Below are 17,830 nucleotides of genomic sequence, written 5' to 3'. Positions count from 1 at the left end.
TACTTTGGCGACAGATTTTTCTGCATCGCAGACAGTTCGTGCCTCACTTAAAGGAGGTCCCTTGCGTTAGCTAATGTTAGGAGTAGCACACACGGTGTCATGGGACCCACATGCACTTTTTCAAGCACGAAATTCGAACAACGTGTGTGATGTGAAGATCTTTTTTTTAAATCTATGGTACAGCTATTTCGTGGCGCACAACGTGCTACATAATTATACGCAGCAGATTAAAATACTCGGAATTTTCATGACACATCTACATCTACATGACTACTCTGCAATTCACATTTAGGTGCTTGGCAGAGGGTTCATCGAACCACAATCATACTATCTCTCTACTATTTTACTCCCGAACAGCGAGCGGGAAAAACGAACACCTAAACCTTTCTGTTCGAGCTCTGATTTCTCTTATTTTATTTTGATGATCATTCCTACCATGTAGGTTGGGCTCAACAAAATATTTTCGCATTCGGAAGAGAAATTTGGTGACTGAAATTTCGTAAAAAGGTCTCGCCGCGACGAAAAACGTCTATGCTGTAATGACTTCCATCCCAACTCGTGTACCATATCTGCCACACTCTCTCCCCTATAATGCGATAATACAAAACGAGCTGCCCTTTTTTGCACCCTTTCGATGTCCTCCGTCAATCCCACCTGGTAAGGATCCCACACCGCGCAGCAATATTCTAACAGAGGACAAACGAGTGTAGTGTAAGCTGTCTCTTTAGTGGACTTGTTGCATCTTCTAAGTGTCCTGCTAATGAAACGCAACCTTTGGCTCGCCTTCCCGACAATATTATCTATGTGGTCCTTCCAAATGAAGTTGTTCGTAATTTTAACACCCAGGTACTTAGTTGAATTGACAGCCTTGAGAATTGTACTATTTGTCGAGTAATCGAATTCCAACGGATTTCTTTTGGAACTCATGTGGATCATCTCACACTTTTCGTTATTTAGCGTCAACTGCCACCTGACACACCATACAGCAATCTTTTCTAAATCGCTTTGCAGCTGATACTGGTCTTCGGATGACCTTACTAGACGGTAAATTACAGCATCATCTGCGAACAGTCTAAGAGAACGCTCAGATTGTAACCCAGGTCATTTATATAGATCAGGAACAGTAGAGATCCCAGGACGCTTCCCTGGGGAACACATGATCTATTACAGCTGAAACTGCGACTAGTCTGGGATTATCACGGTCCTATCTGCCTCCGTAACTTAATGGTTAGCGTGTCACCATCTTCGGCCCATCGTAACGTGAAAGAAACATTGAGGCATGAGAAACTTCTCACAGTATATACATACAGGATGATTCAGACGAACAATGTGACTGACAGTTTTTATCAGAACAACAACCAATGAGAGAATGAGAGCGGCCACGCGTTCTGTTGTGTTCACTGATGAGATAACGTTCTAGTATATTTCACGTCGGATACCACAAACAGCTGTGAAAAACTCTACCAGTAACGTTACTCTTATGAATCGTTTTCGTTGTGTGCTTTGTTTCTCCATGCGAGATGTTTACTTTGCATATAAGACTGCCTGAATCTAACTGTGGAAGTGCGCTGGCTAGTTATTATACAGTTACTATCCTGCTAAGCTATCTCGTTGCTATATTTTACCAGAAAATCTGGCAAGGCAGTCAGAGCGAAACTGTACAGAGAGGTTAACGCTCAGTAATATAGCCAACGAATGTAGTGAGTCTGAGGGTAGAAACATCACCATTTATTCGATTACACAATCAAAGACATCGCTGTCTTCATATATATGTTGGAGCAGGTAAAACTACTTATTGTTGACGTGCATGAGAAAGACAATTTCTGTTATCGAAGGTAACTGTTGCAGACACAGTTTCATGTTTATTGCTGTCTTGTGTCTGTCCGAGAGCAGCAGCTGAAGTCGGCAAATTCTGTGAACCTCTGCGTCAACATTAGTATATTTTACACCTCTATATTGTCTTTTCCGGCGAACTAACCAAACTAAAATGTCCTGGATTCGCAGCTGTGTGACTTTAATGAAATAGCGCGACACTTGTGCGAGTGTCACTCATAGCACGTAGACCAGATGATGATAGGAGTGACTGACGCTCATCGAAACACTGCACAATTTCGACGATCTCACCTGCTTGGAATCACGATAAATTTACATACTTTTAGAACCCTATGGCTGTGACTATGATGTATTTGCATATATTATTTCAGTTTCGAAGAATGCATTCCATCATCAGGTAGTAATTGTTGTTCCTAGTTAACTTGCACAAGTCTGTCCTGCGTTTCTTTGAATGACTCTAAACTGAACAGGTTCATTTTTGAAGGGGAAGTTTTAAATCAGAATATTTGTAACTGTTACTTATCACCCTTTTCACGTCTAGCATTGGCAGATATACCGTATGTGAAGCATGGCAACCTGGATCACAGTTCGGAGCCCACATTAAACTGGCTAGGTAAATCAATTGAGAGATCGGAAGAAGGCAGCGGCATACCGCCTACAACAGGACCAGGTGTAGCAAAGTATGGTGGTGTTCAAACCAATCTTCGGGCTATGTAATGATACTGTACCAACAGCCGTTATTTTTATATTGCTTCACTAGCCTAATAAAACAACGCAACTATAACGGTTGTTGATAATGTATTATTATATTTTATCAACCAGCGGCTATACCATGGTTCTGAGCCTTAAATTGGGTTGTATTTAATCTTCGAGCTCGGGGCAACTTTACTGTATTTTAGAGCTTTTACAAACAATGAAGCTTACACTCTGGAATGGAATGAGCGTCGTTTTCAAACTTCGTGACAGATTAAACATGCTTGCCAGAGTGGGATTCAAACTCTGCTTTTCACTGGCATTGCTCTTACAAGGCATGAAGTGAGGGCAGGTCATGGACACTGCCCGCTAAACTGAAGGTTCCGAGTTGGAGTCCCAATGCGAAACACAATATTAAAACAAGGTTATTCATAAGTACTTCTGGGGCTTTGAAAGAAGACTGCGAGGAAACTCCAAGACGTACATTCCAGATAAGTGCGATTAGGACTCACTCATCAAGCGTTCCGGACAAACTTAACTACGTTTATAGATAGTTCATCCATCATGGCAAGCGAAAGTTTCGACGAATCTTGCCTGTTGTTGACATTTATACTGTCTAGATATCGGTTCTGGGCATTCCAAGACTTTCGGTAATGTTTTAATTTTAAGACTGATGTCAGTTAACAAATGACAAAAGAAATGTTTTTTGTGTGATACAAATTTGCAATGTTCGGATTTTTCCTTTTTCCTTTACTTGTACCGTAAATCTGTGCTTCCACCTGAATTTCATGAGTTTTGGTCGACGAACAATACGCTATAGATTTTCATAGGTGAGTTTGCAAGTATCAAAATATTTTATATAAATCGCCATATCTTTTTATTGCATTAACTTAGAACCTTGCATTTACTACATCGCCAAGGGACCATAAGACCTTAGTATGTGACGTAGATTTCAACTTGATACATCTACCCGTTCCAGAAAGAAAAGGTGTCTTAACAGACGGCTGAACAGACAGACGGTCAGATAACATAAGACAACACTTTTCTTTACGTGTGGGACAATTACAACTTACCAGTTTTCGGACTTCTCGTTTACTTCGACTGTGAAACATTGCTTCTTGCCAAATTTTATGATTCTAGGCAAACGATTTACCCTACAGGTGTTGATGACTGGGTTTGCAACAAAATATGTTACGCGATTGGCCTTATCTATTGGTTCCAATAACTTAGAAACCTCAGTTTTTTACACCGCCAAGTAAACGTGTCCCTTAGTATGTGACACAAATTTCAACTTGATACGACTACTCGTTCCCGAGAAAAAGTGTTTTAACAGTTAGACAGACAGACACCAATGTACAAGCTCCGTTTTCAACAGTTGAGGCGTCTGCCCCGATAGCAGTCGGCCTTTGGCTGTGGAGCGGTGCGGTACGTCCCGGCCGCTCCGTGTCGCGTTTCCGGGTGTGTTGTTGTTTACCGCGCCGGCGCGCTAGTGTTACGTATTGCCGTCACGTTCCTGACACACGATGGCTCTTTCGTATCGGAAAGCCACGATCAAGCTGCAGTTCGACACTACGTACTCTAGACCCAAGGCCCACGAAGTAGAGCGTTTTTTTACGCGATGTGGTACATGTTGATCCTAACGAGCTGATCGGTATCCACTTATCTATTGTCTCCAGCGTCGTATATCTTAAGTTCACTGACGACGAAGCATGTGACAAACTTCTCAGACGCTCGACGGCAGGTTATCGGTTCTGCCACTCAGACGGAAACGTGGGTGTGGTGACGCTTGAACGTGCTGGATTGGGAATCCAAAATGTGCGCGTGTTTGAGCTCCCTTTTGAAGTTCCAGCGGATTTGGTCACCCTTGCTCTTCGACCCTATGGAACAGTTCTCGGCCACACGGCCGAAAAATGGAAGACCTTCGACACCTACCCTGTCCTTAACGGGGTGCGACAAGTCCGTATTGACCTGCATCGCCATATTCCTTCGTATCTCACGATCGCTGGTTGCAGGGCAATAATTATTTACGACGGTCAGCCGAGAACCTGCTCCGGTTGTGGCCAGACGGGACACATGCGTACCGAATGCCTGCAACGCCGTCTCGCGCAGACACCCACGACCGACCAGATTCGTCCGTCGACACCGACCTCTCTGCCGATTACGTACGTTGCGGCGGCGAGACGGGAGACGCCAGCTGTATATGACGACCCCACTGTATTGGTGCGAGCTTTGGAGGACCCTGCAGTAGCTTCCACGGAGCCCCAAGCGTCTTTCAGTGCTGATGCTACTGATGTCCTTTCGTCGGACCCCGGCGCACCGTCACAACGGCTCGCCGACGGTGCGATGGAAGTTGAAGCACAGGATGCAGCGTCCTCCCCTTGCCCTACGTCGGAAACAGAGGCGCGGCAGCGTAAGCAGAAATCACCCAAGCGTCATAAGAAGCGGCGCAAGACAACCGACGACGTAGAACAGCCCGAGGCGACACCGCTGGATGACGAGGTGCCTCAACCGCTCCACCGCGCCGACACAGGCGACCCTACCGTCTCACACGGTTTGACGTCTTCTCCCACTACCGCTGGGTCTGGACCACATGGGGATGCGGGAGATCACCGCAGCTCCGTCACCGGGGATGCACCCTTGCCTCCGTCTGCCTCTCGAGATCCAGTGGTGTCAACGTCCCTGGGCGACTGGGCGCAGGAGATGGAGTTGCAGGATGCGTTTCAGAACCAAGACGATGCACCGATGCCGATGGCAGCGTCTACGCGGCCGGCGACAGACGCCTAGGACGGCATGAGCACCTCTCGTCGCTGCCTAGCACTTCGCAAGACCGGCGCTCCACGACACGACTACTGCCCTCCTGTCATACCATGGTCACCTCCCGAGACTTGATGGACCAGGCATACCGCCTCGCCACGATCAACGTCAATGGCATTACATCTGATGTCAAGACCCGTATGCTGAAGGATACGTTACGCGCTGCGGATCTGGACGTTGTTTTCCTTCAAGAAGTCCGATCAGGACTCTGTCTCGATGCCTACGGATATGACGCCTACACTATGCCTGCAGATGTGGGCGGCGGAGGTACGGCGATTCTACTGCGGGAAGGGATAATGGCCACTGATGTCTCCTATTTACCGTCGGCCCGGGGGGTCGCACTCACGATTGGTACAGTACGTCTGGTGAACTTATATGCTCCTTCAGGCACCGGCAAAAGGAGAGAACGGCACACCTTTTTTGCCGAAGATATAGCCCCGCTCTTCCAGGGCAATACCGACCACTTGGTAGTAGGCGGCGATTTTAATTGTGTGCTCCGCCCATCCGACCAGGAGCCACACTATACCACCTGCCCGGCACTCCAGGCACTTGTACAGGACTTGGCCTTGTTGGACACCTGGATCATCCAACACGGCGACCGTCGAGCACACACCTACTTTACTAGTCACTCCGCGAGCCGTTTGGATCGAGTCTACGTCACCCGCGGCCTACGATCGGCCGTTGTCGACGCTGAGATGTGGCCGGCAGCGTTCACGGATCACCTCGCATATGTGTGTACTCTCACCCTTCCCCGCCAGCGCGTCCGCCGAAGTAGGGGTCCGTGGCGCCTCAATGTGGCCCTTCTTGATGAGATAAATTGCAGACGCGCAGTCGAGTCCACATGGAGCAATTGCCACCGGCGTTTACCCGCCTACCGTTCTGTACTTCAATGGTGGTTACGGTGTGCAAAACCCGCACTGTGCCGAACATTAGTCAGCTATGGACGCGATCGAGCGCGCTGGTATACTGCGACTACTGATTTTTACTATACTGCGCTCCGCGAACTGGCTGTACAACCGCCGTCGCCAGAGCGACAATCAGCAGTACAACGCGTCAAGGCACAATTGCTTCGTATCAACGCCGTACGTCTTGCGGGTGTGCGGGTGCGAGCGAGGACGACTGATGATGTTCGTGGTGAACGACCTTCCCTCCACCATATCATTCAAGAACGCCGAAGACGCAAGAGGCAGCTCATTACCGAGGTTGAGACGGAGGACGGGCGACGCGTTGACGCACAAATGGATATCGTCCGAGCGTTCACACAGTCATATAAACTTCTTTACGAGAGGGAGTCCCACATGAATGTAGGGGTCAGGGAAGTCCTATCTGACCTACCAGTCTCTCGGAACCTACAAGATGATGCTACGCTCCTGTCGGCGGTGACTTTGGAAGAACTGCGAGAGGCTCTGTTGCGTGGCTCTCCCAACAAAACGCCTGGCCCTGACGGCCTCCCTCTTGAATTTTACAAGCGGTTCTTTGATCTCATGGGCCCAATGTGGGTCAGGATGTACAGTGAACTCCTGGACGCCGATTTTCAGGTACCATCTGACTTTACTGAGGGTCTCTTGATCCCTGTGCCCAAACCCGGCGGAGGCCGTCGCCCTCTTGATTTTCGTCCGTTGACAATGCTAAACACTGACTATAAGCTGTTGACACGCATGCTCCGTGAGAGGCTCAAACCTACGGTAATGGCGGCCATTCACACTGATCAAACCTGCCTCGGGGGCGACACTAATGTGTTTACGACTTTAAGCACCTATAGAGACGTGGTGGCGCTCATGCAAACTTGCCGCCTCCAAGGCGCTCTTGTTGCGTTGGACTTCGACCATGCTTTCGACCGCGTTAACCATGGTTTCCTGCGTACTGTTATGGAACACATCGGTGTCCCGCGTCTGACGACGTCTGTTGTGCTTCGATTGATCCATGGGGCTGTCACGAGGATTATGATCAACGGCTGTCGGTCCGCCCCCGTCCGTGTCAACAGGTCCGTCCGGCAGGGTTGTCCTCTTTCTGCCATGCTCTTCGCCGTTGCCCTCGAACCAGCTCTTCACGGACTACGGCGACGCTTAGAAGGACTTACCCTCCGTTCCGTAACCTTTCGATGTGGTGCATACGCCGACGATGTGATGTTCTTAGCACGGTCTGGTGACGAAATACACACGGCGTTTTCCTGGCTCCACCAGTATGGGGCGGTGGCAGGCAGTGTGCTCAACCTTCGGAAATCACGCTACATGGAGGTAGGACGAGGAATGCCTGCAGGTCTGGCCGTACCTCTGACAAAGGTCACGATGCTCAAGTGTTTAGGGATATCACTCCATCGACAAATACAACGCACGGCGGCCTTTACGTATCGTATGGTCTTACGACGACTCCGTTTAGAGGCTCGTCTCAATAAATTCAGATCATTGAACATTTTGCAACGCGCCCAATACGTTAATGTGTACATGGCTTCTCACCTTAACCATTACGCCCATGTACTGCCGATAACGGACACGATGGCTTCCAGGATACAGGCAGTGTTTGGACACGTGGTGAACGATGGTGCTGTTTTCAAGATCCGTTTTGTTACGCTTACTTTACCCTTCGACAAAGGCGGTGTTGGACTCACTCACGTCAAGCACAGAGCGCTGGCACTGTATCTCCGTTCCATGAGGCGACTCTGGCTTTCACCAACAGCCAGTCTCCCCGGCCTACTGATTGAAGAAGTGGCCCCACGTACGCTGTACCCACCGGTACCAGTTGGACATTTATCGCCCTCGCTGTCACACATTAGAACGTTTTTCGTAGAGCATAGCTATGTGTTGCGGGTTATATCGGAGACACGGAATCCGACAGCGAAGACTTATTATAGTGCTCTCCAGCACTGGACTCCGGATAACGACATTGTACGGCGCCACCCTACGGTCGACTGGCCACGAGTATGGCGAGCCATCCACGCGCCGTTCCTGTCTACTTTCGTGCGGTCGACGTGGTATGTGGTCGTTAACGAGAAACTTCCAACCCGACAACGGCTGCATGCCATTCACCTAATTGACGACCCTGTGTGCCCCCGTTGCACGACGTTAGACACGGACGAACATAGACTGAACTGTGGCCCCGCGCGTGAGTGCTGGAAACTGATCCGCCAGATCCTGGCTTTCCTGCTCCGCCGCCCCTACGTTTCTATTTTACCCCATGAACTCTTTCATCCCGACGCTGTCTATTTCCCTATGACCCGGATGAATGCGGTTAATTGGGTACGAGGAATGGCGATACACTACATATACCGCGATGGAGACAAAGACGTCCTCGATTTATGGTACTATATGATCGACGAGTTTCTGGCCTTAACGAACAGACAGGATTACCGGAACCTTTTTGCGAACTATTTGGGTTCGTCATTCATGGACCCACCACCCAGCTGGGGTGTGCCGGGTGTGAGAAGACATTAACTTGTAGATGTGATCTTTCCACGATTCCCCTATGGTAACAGAAACAGTCTCTGACTGTGTGCAGCGGCCCCGGGCGCTCCAACGATTGGTGGCTGGTGATGTCCAATGCAATGACGACCGCCCGTTCCTGGCCGCCCGCCTAGCAATGTGACCGCGGCGAGCAAGATGGCCCTTTTTAGTTCACTTTATTGGCAACTTTTTGCGCATGGCTGCCTTGTTATTTTTTTATGCATTCTCAAAAAAAAAACTGTAGTTAGTAGTTTGTTAAATAAGCATTGTAGGCTGTGATTATATTTTTGTTGAGCTTAATAATTAGTGTGTGTAGAAACACCATTTTCTTTAAGTATTCATTGACATATTTCTGTACATGTTATTTGCATAAGTGCCTCAGTACAACTTCAGTTTTGTGGCTTTGTCATCGCATTTCCATGAAAGTAACCAAAAAGATGGGAGGTTATTTTATGCACAGACTGATTTTTTCTTTTCTTTTTTTGTAATATTTTTATTTTCCATTTGAAGTGTAAAATTTGAGCTTAATTGTTATGTTCTGCACCACAAAGGTGAAGCTTTGTAAGACTTTTCCCAATAAGTTGTTTTCTTGTGTACTATTTTGTAATTGAATCTCATTTGTATTAAAAAATAAATTTTGTACTATGGAAAAAAAAAAAAAAAAAAAAAAGTTGGTAGAGCACTTGCTCAAAAAAAAAAATAAAAAAAAAAAAATAAAAAAATAAAAAAAAAAAAAAATAAAAAAAAAAAAGATAGCTGAGTGGTCAGCGTGACAGATTGCCGTCCTACGGGCCCGGTTTCGATTCCCAGCTGTGTCGGGGATTTTCTCCGCTCAGGGATTGAGTGTTGTGTCGTCTTCATCATCATTTCATCCCAGTCCGGCGCGCAGGTCTCCCAATATGGCGTCGAATGTAATAAGACCTGCACCAAAGCGGCCGTACCTGCCACGTAAGGGGCCTCCAGGCCAATGACGCCAAACGCTCATTTCCATCACCAGTTGAGGTACGGAACGTTAAAAATGACACATATCAGTGGATAGTGCATCTCTCCAAGTCTGAATACGTCATACGCAGCTGCATTAAGGGGCGAGCGTGTCGGAACATGTAGAGAGACATCATCGCGCCGTTCTGTCGCATCGAATTAGTACGGGCATGCAGATAGGCAACCCAACCAACAGACGTCCGACGCGGGCAGCTTAGCGCCTTTCGAGGCAGTTCGTTCACTTCAACGAACTGTACGCACTTATTGACGTTTCGTACACAACTAAAGGCGCCCACACTAGGCACCTGTAACAACGGTTAAAAACTTGGAGAGCTTGCAGAGAAAGAAGAAGGGACAAGAAAGTCCACACGATTACTGCCTGATGATGAGGTACAATGTTCGAAACGAGTCGCACAAGTAGACAGTGGCTCAGGGGCGGCGTACTGACCTGGCGATGGCCTCCATGCCGGGCATGGCGGGCTGGCCCTTGATGATGGAGCCGTCGGCGCGCTGCATGCCGTGGTGCGGCAGCCCCGCGGGAGACAGGATGGCCGTGTGCGCCGCCGCGGGGTGGTGGTTGAGCGGCAGGAACTGCATGTGATTGAGGTGCGTCGGCGGCTGGTTGTACCCGTTGGCCAGCAGCGGAGACTTCTCCATGCGCGGCGGCTCTGCGCGGGCACACAGAAACACCAGGCGGTCAGCGAGTGGCTCTCCGACAGAAGGCGCTGGTAACGTTCACAAAACACACACAAGGCTAGAGAGCCCCAAACATTTGCGTGTACATACTGATGACAACTTAAGCTGGCAAGAAATGTTACCGACGAGCTCTAATAATTTAGTTCAGCTATTTTTGCTCATCGTATAGTTATTAGTCTTGAAACAAATGAAACAACCTGTTAACACATTTTTTATATTTCCTCTCAGCAACGTCAAAATTCTTCTTGGGGTAACTCATCACTAAGAAACAAAGTACTCATTGCATAAAAAATAGCAGTAAGAATAACATGTGTTCAATCACACCCTACTTTAAATGGAACAACAGGTTCACTGTTACCGCTCGCCGTTTTATTTATTTCCACAACGCGTTTCAAAGGTTTAAACCTCCATCATCGGGTGGATTTACATTAGTTTGTATGACATTTGTGTGTGTGTTGTGTTACGATTTTTGGAGGAACTTCTGGCACTGTCTCGAGGAGAAACAAAACGCTATTTCAGAATATGGTTTTGGGATTCTTCTGACAAAAAATTAAACTGATATCTAACGGTAAACTTAAAATAAGTAAAATAGAGTACCTCCAGTGGTCACAGGTTCCTTTCGCTATCGTAACACATCACATGTACACTGCCATGTATATGCCACCTGAAGTACACACACGTGTATTCGACACCCCAAAACAAACACCTCCTAATCCTTTAAATAATTATTCTGTAATAATGTTGTTATGATGTATATTCTTTGTACTTTGCGATTATGTCTTCTCTTCTGCTATACGAACCTTGCACCCAACAGATTCCAGACGCCATATTTGTTTAAAAATATGACATTATAGATATGATGTGTTAGGACAGCGAAAGGAACCTGTGACCACTGGAGATACTCTGTTTTACTTTGTTATGTTTACAGTTCGATATCAGTTAAATTTTTTGTCACAAGAAACCCAAAACCATATTCTCAAATAGTGTCTTGTTTCTCCCCTAGACAGTGCCTTAAGTCCCTCCAAAAAATCATAACACAACACATACACATAAATGTCATACTAACTAATGTAAATCCACCCGATGATGGAGGTTTAAACCTTTGAAAAGCGTCGTCGAAATAAATAAAACGGTGAGTGGTAACAGTAAACTTGTTTCATTTAATGTCAATAACAGTCACTGTAAAGCCTAACCTAAAATGTCTGCATTTAAAGCACATCCTACTTTTTTTGGAACCTGTTCAAGGAGATAAAGGTACTAACTACACCTTTACAGTAATATACACGGGTCCCACGAGGAATGGTCAATATTCAGCACATATGCGAGGAACGCTACTTCGAAGCAAAAAAGTGTAGTAAACATGGGTTCCAAAATGCACAGTTTAAGAGCTTTGAGCACTTTCTCATCTTCTGTACTGTGAAACAAATCTCTTCTAGTGCATGCTCCTTGCTATCCATGTTTCATGAGGTGGTAGTATGGACCAAAAAAAAAAAAAAAATTGTCCAGTAGACGTGAGATCTGAAGTGGATATGTACAGAGCTATGAGCACTTGCTAATCTTCGCTATTGTGAAACACTTCTCTTCTACTGAACGAGTATCTCACATCCCTTAAAGTATGCATTTTAGAGCCCGTGTTTAATACACAATTTTTTCTTGTGCTGATCCGTACTACCCCCTCCGAAAACGTAGGAAACAGACATCTTGCAGTAGAAGAGATTTCCTCCACAGTATCGAAGATGATCGTGTGTTCATAGCTCTTAAGGTGTGCATCTTGGAGCCCTTTTTTAATAGACAATTTTTTCTTCTTCTGGTCCATGTTACCTCCTCCCAAAATATGCGAAGCAAAGAGTTTGCAGTAAAAGAGGTTTGTTTCACAGTATCGAATATGAAGAAGTATTCATAGCACTTAATGTGCGCGTCTTAGAGCCCATTTTACTAGACATTTTTCGCTTCGGATGGTAGTTCCTGTCATATCTCTGAATTCTCACCATTGCTCCTAGGACACCCTGCGTCTGGTGAAATTCGTCATGAATAATCCATCATAATTTGAGAATAATAATGCCCTCCATACGCACAAAACTAGAAGGAAAAATCACTATTATTACTCAGTATTAAATCTGTTAATGGTTCAGAAAAGAGTTTAGTATGCATTAACAAAAATTTTTCATCATGTACTGAATTATTACTTAATAACATAAAATATCTGGCAGGTAGGAAAGCTAGTTCTGAATTTAACCTAAAGTTATTTCTTTTGAACAAGTCCTTCTCCATAAACAAACTTTTATTTAAAAACTGAGAGCTTGCAAAAAGAACTAGTTTGAATTGTAGTTGCATGAGCAGGACTCTCCATTAAACTACAGTTTAGGCCAGTGTGCAATTTAAGAACTTGTAAACACCCAGAATGTAGCCATCCACAGAAACTCATCATTTATACATATGCTTAAATGATCCTTCATTTCGATAAAAAAAAATGTTCAAGTGCTCTATGGAACTTACAATGAACTAAGTAATCAATCAGCCTGTAAAAGTAACTCGAGTAGAGATTACACAAGCTTTGCCGCAAATGAAATGCACTTCGTGCGAAGTGTGACACTTTGAATTGTGAACGCAAAATCGCTTTTTTTTCAGTGTCTATACATCAGTATCAGTCAATGCAATGAATTTAACGTAACTAACAAATGCGTTGGTGTATAAGCGTAGACGGATGAGAGGCAAAACTGCGCAACCTGCCTTCGTTGTAACCAGTGCCCCTCCTAAAATCATCGGCCGTAATTTCCGTTTACAGTTTCAATTTGATGCTGCACAGCACTGCATTCTCACACGCTGTCGGCAACGAATGGTTCAGAAGCTGACGTCCGGTACGTCGCACTCTTATGCTGAGAAGGGTTTGATACACTGTCAGGTGACACATGAGTGGAATAATAACATGTCTAGACCTTGTATTTTCGAGTGGCTCGTTAAATGGTTAATTTATTTTTTTATTTGTGAACTACTAGCCCAGAAGGAGGAGAGTGACAACGGTTCATGGCTTGTTGTGCGGAGCAGAATGTGGCCTCCAGGATATTCTTCCTCACTGCGACGTTTGTTGTTGTGGTCATCAGTTCGAAACAAACCTGGTGTAGCGCTAAGAGCTAGTACATGCTGTGGCAGATTCTTCATTTCTGAACAACTACCGCAGCATCCATCCATTTGAAACTGCTTACTACTATATTCATACTTTGGTCACCCTGTACAGTTTTTACCCCCACAACACATCCTTCCATTCGCTGACATTCCTTGACGCCTCATGATGTGTCCTAACAACTGGTCCCTTCTTTTACTGGAACATTTTTCCCTCCAATTCAGGTCAGTACCTCATTCTCACCTTTTTTTGCATTATATACTGCTTATATACTGAATAAGACGGTGCATTTACTCTACGGAAAGGGTATAACACGAATCGGCTTCGATTTTCTATTTGGCGGTGTGCAGACAGGAATCCACGGTTTCATCTGCTTCGAGAGATGTGTAATTGAGAAGAGTGCAATAAATGATGTCCCAGTTTTTCCTTTGACGTTGTTTGTTCTATCTGTTAAATATTTATATTGGTCGTACGTTGCGTCTTAGACGAGGTATTGTCTGTCTGTAAACTGGAGAGGGAGCAGTCGAATCTCCGCGCTCTGTACGTCACAAGTTGCACCTTACAAGCTGTCCCGTAAGAACATACCGGTGCTATCGCTTGTTTAAAATTATGGGCGACGCAGTGCGCAGACACGTCTGGAAAATGCTTACTCCCACTAAATGCGTCAACACTGTACCAAATACAGAAATTAGTAAGTAATATAACTAAAGCGTACATGAACGGAACCTAGGTAAATCACAGCACGACACGCTGCACTCCTTGCCGCGAAACTGTTTCTTAGTCATCCTACACGGCTGTTGCGTTCTTCCTGGAAAGGTCATTTCTCCACCACAAGCGCTGCTTGCTCTTCAGTTTACAGGCAGACTGTATTACCTACGATAGACTTGCTGCAATAGTTTATATTGGATGCTGATGGTATGATACTTTCGTACAACAGTAGAACAGTTTGTAAAACATACGATCAGCCAGAACCTTACGACCACCTACCTAATAGCCTGGTGACGCTTCTATTGCCTGGACTGGTTTATATCGAGGGTAGGTCGGTGGTCATAAGATTCTGGCTGGTCAGTGTAAGGTTTTGGCTCTTTTGGGTCAGTATGTAACAAAGATGTCCACGATAGTAGTGGGCGAGAGCAAGGATGAAAGAGAGAGAGAGAGAGAGAGAGAGAGAGAGAGAGAGAGAGAGACAAATGGCTCTGAGCACTATGCGACTTAACTTCTGAGGTCATCAGTCGCCTAGAACTTAGAACTAATTAAACCTAACTAACCTAAGGACATCACACACATTCATGCCCGAGGCAGGATTCGAACCTGCGACCGTAGCGGTCGCTCGGTTCCAGACTGTAGCGCCTGGAACCGCACGGCCACTCCGGCCGGCAGAAGTAGAGACAGAGAGAATGAGAAACCCAGACGGAAGAGGGGGGGGGGGGGGGAAGTGTTCTAGAGACGTGTGGCATGTAAACAAAGCGCTTTGGGAGCGGAGCGGCCGGTATCGTCCCAGCAGCAGCAGCAGCAGGGGAAGCCTTGGTGTCGGAGCATCCGCGGGGTCGGCGGGTCCTTTACACGGGGCGCGGGGCGCGCTGCGGCCGTTTCCTGATTACAAGGCGCCGGCAACAATGCCGCCACTTGCCGCGAGCCCCCATTGTCGCGCGGATGGCGGCTAGTTAGCCCGTCAGACGAAAGGGCCGGCACAATGCGCGCACAATGCCAGTCGTACTTCACGCGGCGCTCGGCCAGCTCGGGGCGCACGGCGCGCCGCCGCGCCGCTTTCAGCCGCTGTGACGGAAGCCGGCCGTGGGCTGCCTTCCGCCCGCTGTCCCACGATTGTGCTCGTGATGTACGAGTCCCGATAGCAAGATATCCGCTCAGCGCGCCAGTCTGCATACTCCAGTCCGACGCGGGGCCGCTTCCACACTGTTTCGAACACGGCACCCTCGGGCCGCATTTGCGCAAAGCGATACACGCGCAGACATCCAAGTCGGCCTGTTCCAGACGTCAAAGAAACGTGTAATAGTTCTGCACTAATTCGCAATTCTGTTTCCTTCTTCTAATCTTTCTTTTATATGGCAAGTGCTTTATCAAGTTATACCTGCTTCAAGAGACTCCGCCCATTTCCCACAAATTCCCTCTGGGTATATAACACATACACTGTGTCCGAAAGTTATAAACATGAAGATAATTTTAATAGAAAAGAAGAGGCCTTGAAATTAAGCGAGATATGGACAGTGGCGTTACAGAATCGATAAGTGATTTTTTTCTTTGACGGACTATTATCGATAGTTACATTTTATCTCTGACTAGTTTTCTCTCTGCTACTATGTGCAAGCTAGACCACGCCCACTTTCCTCGGTATTTAGGCCGCTCTCCGACGCCCGACTCGTCAGTCGGCAGGACTCAGCAGGACCATCCATACCTCTGAGGATGCCTAACGTAGTATTGGACGAAACATTAGGAATAGAAGTATTCCATGGACCACGGCCATATAAGCCGGAAGAATTATAAACCTCGGATGAGATTAGTGATATAACCACTACGTCACTTCAAGAGGTCAAAAGGGCTAACAGCTTACCTCTGCACCTCGTAGATACGTGTATGTTACGGAGCGAATAAATGCCTGCAGTGTGATCGTCCAGGCCTGCTGACGTACGAATGTGGTCGGGTAATACATCAGGGCCGCAATAAACATGCACACGAAACCAAGTTGCCCATTTGGAGTCAAACAAAAAAAAAATGGTTCAAGTGGCTCTGAGCACTATGGGACTTAACATCTGAGGCCATCAGTCCCCTAGAACTTAGAATTACTGAAACCTAACTAACCTAAGGACATTACACACATCCATGCCCGAGGCAGGATTCGAACCTGCGACTGTAGCGGTCGTGCGGTTCCAGGCTGAAGCGCCTAGAACCGCTCGGCCGCTTCGGCCGGCTACTGTTAAGAACTGGTCAACAATATCCGTTACAAAGTTTGATATGACCATTAATACATTTTATGGTTGTTAATTCGTCAGTTCCAATACTGTACTCCGACTTTTTGCGTCTCGCACAACCTTTCACATAAGTGGACTTAGCGAACTGAGGTGACCAGACGTGACGTCCATTGTGAATATAACCTGACGTGACGTGACGTTCCGTCCAGTGTGAATACGCCCTAACGTTACGGTGACGTATCCTCACGGTTCGCTGACGTCTTGTGTGAACCGGCCTTGTAGGTCCCGGACTGATGAGATTAGCAAAACTCGGTCTCACAGTGGATTTCCTTAAGCTTCTTCCAGCGACCCTGAACATGGCATCTGTTTTACCCACAGTTAACTTTATGCGGTGTTTCCTCTTCAGGTCACTGGGTGTTTATGGTTTCATTGCACTTTAGCTCTTTCCTGACCGCTACTCTTGGGTATTTTACGGTTACTTGCAGAGTATACATATAAACTGCTAAGTGTGGAGCAAAGTGGACACACTGCTTTGTAGGTTTTCGCGCACGGTGCTGGAGGAGAGCTGTTGTTGTCGCGCCGGCCAGGTTAGCGCGCCCCCTAGCGCCGTGATTTATGGCGCGGCCGGCGTAATTAGCGAACCGGATTCTCGGCCACGTCTGCGCGCCACCCCCCACGGCACCCTCGCTGCCAAATGCCAGCCAGCCGTCGCTGTGACTTTTCCATTCCGCTCTGCCCTCTGGTTTTTTTCCGTTTGCAGCTCCCCGCACTGCTTTGTATACACGCGAAAGAAAGACTGTTACATCTGCCGTAATGATAGCTTACGACTGCGGGCCGATTATACGGCTGCAGCTGCCGCTGCGCGCGCGCCCTTCGTGCCTCGTCGGCAAAACATCTGATGTATGCGCCGCCGGGTCCCCAGCAAGGGGTGGTCCCAACGCCCACCGCTGCCCGCGTTGTTGCGACTTGTCGTGGCAGACCCTCCACTAAAAGGCTTATCATTTATATGCTAAGTGGCGACTCCAACAGTTCAAAAATGCTTACTGTCTGTAAACTCTGCCTCTAAAACCACGTAACTCATGAAAAGAGCACGTTTTTTTCACTTTAGTAGGTAGCCATCACTGCCTTCTCTTCCACAGTTGTCATTCTCGCTACCACGCGCAACAGGACAGGTCTTTAGCGGTTGTGGGGGTTAGAGTTGCTCATTGCATTGCGTGTCTATCTTCATACCACCACACAAAAAGAAATGATCCGGAGCCTGTGAAATGACGAGTAGTTAATCATTCTAGGAGCATATGACAACAGATTCAGACCAAATGAAACGC

General features: G+C 46.9%; 1 protein-coding gene across 8 annotated transcripts in view; it reads right to left on the bottom strand.

Annotated features, from left to right (window-relative positions):
- LOC126279103 (dachshund homolog 1-like) overlaps positions 1–17,830 on the bottom strand; it is an 854,344-nt gene that overhangs the window by 441,819 nt on the left and 394,695 nt on the right. For 7 of the 8 annotated variants that reach the window (XM_049979575.1, XM_049979579.1, XM_049979577.1 and 4 more), the window contains one exon: positions 10,210–10,486. In XM_049979575.1, coding sequence (XP_049835532.1) covers positions 10,210–10,486 — 277 coding nt within the window. The remainder of the gene's footprint in view (positions 1–10,209; positions 10,487–17,830) is intronic. The other variant, XM_049979578.1, reaches the window with a different exon arrangement.

Source organism: Schistocerca gregaria, chromosome 6 (assembly GCF_023897955.1).
Source record: "Schistocerca gregaria isolate iqSchGreg1 chromosome 6, iqSchGreg1.2, whole genome shotgun sequence".
NCBI classification, from domain to species: Eukaryota; Metazoa; Arthropoda; class Insecta; order Orthoptera; family Acrididae; genus Schistocerca; species Schistocerca gregaria.
Note: the sequence above shows the minus strand (reverse complement) of the source record. Positions and strands in the feature narration are given on the sequence as shown.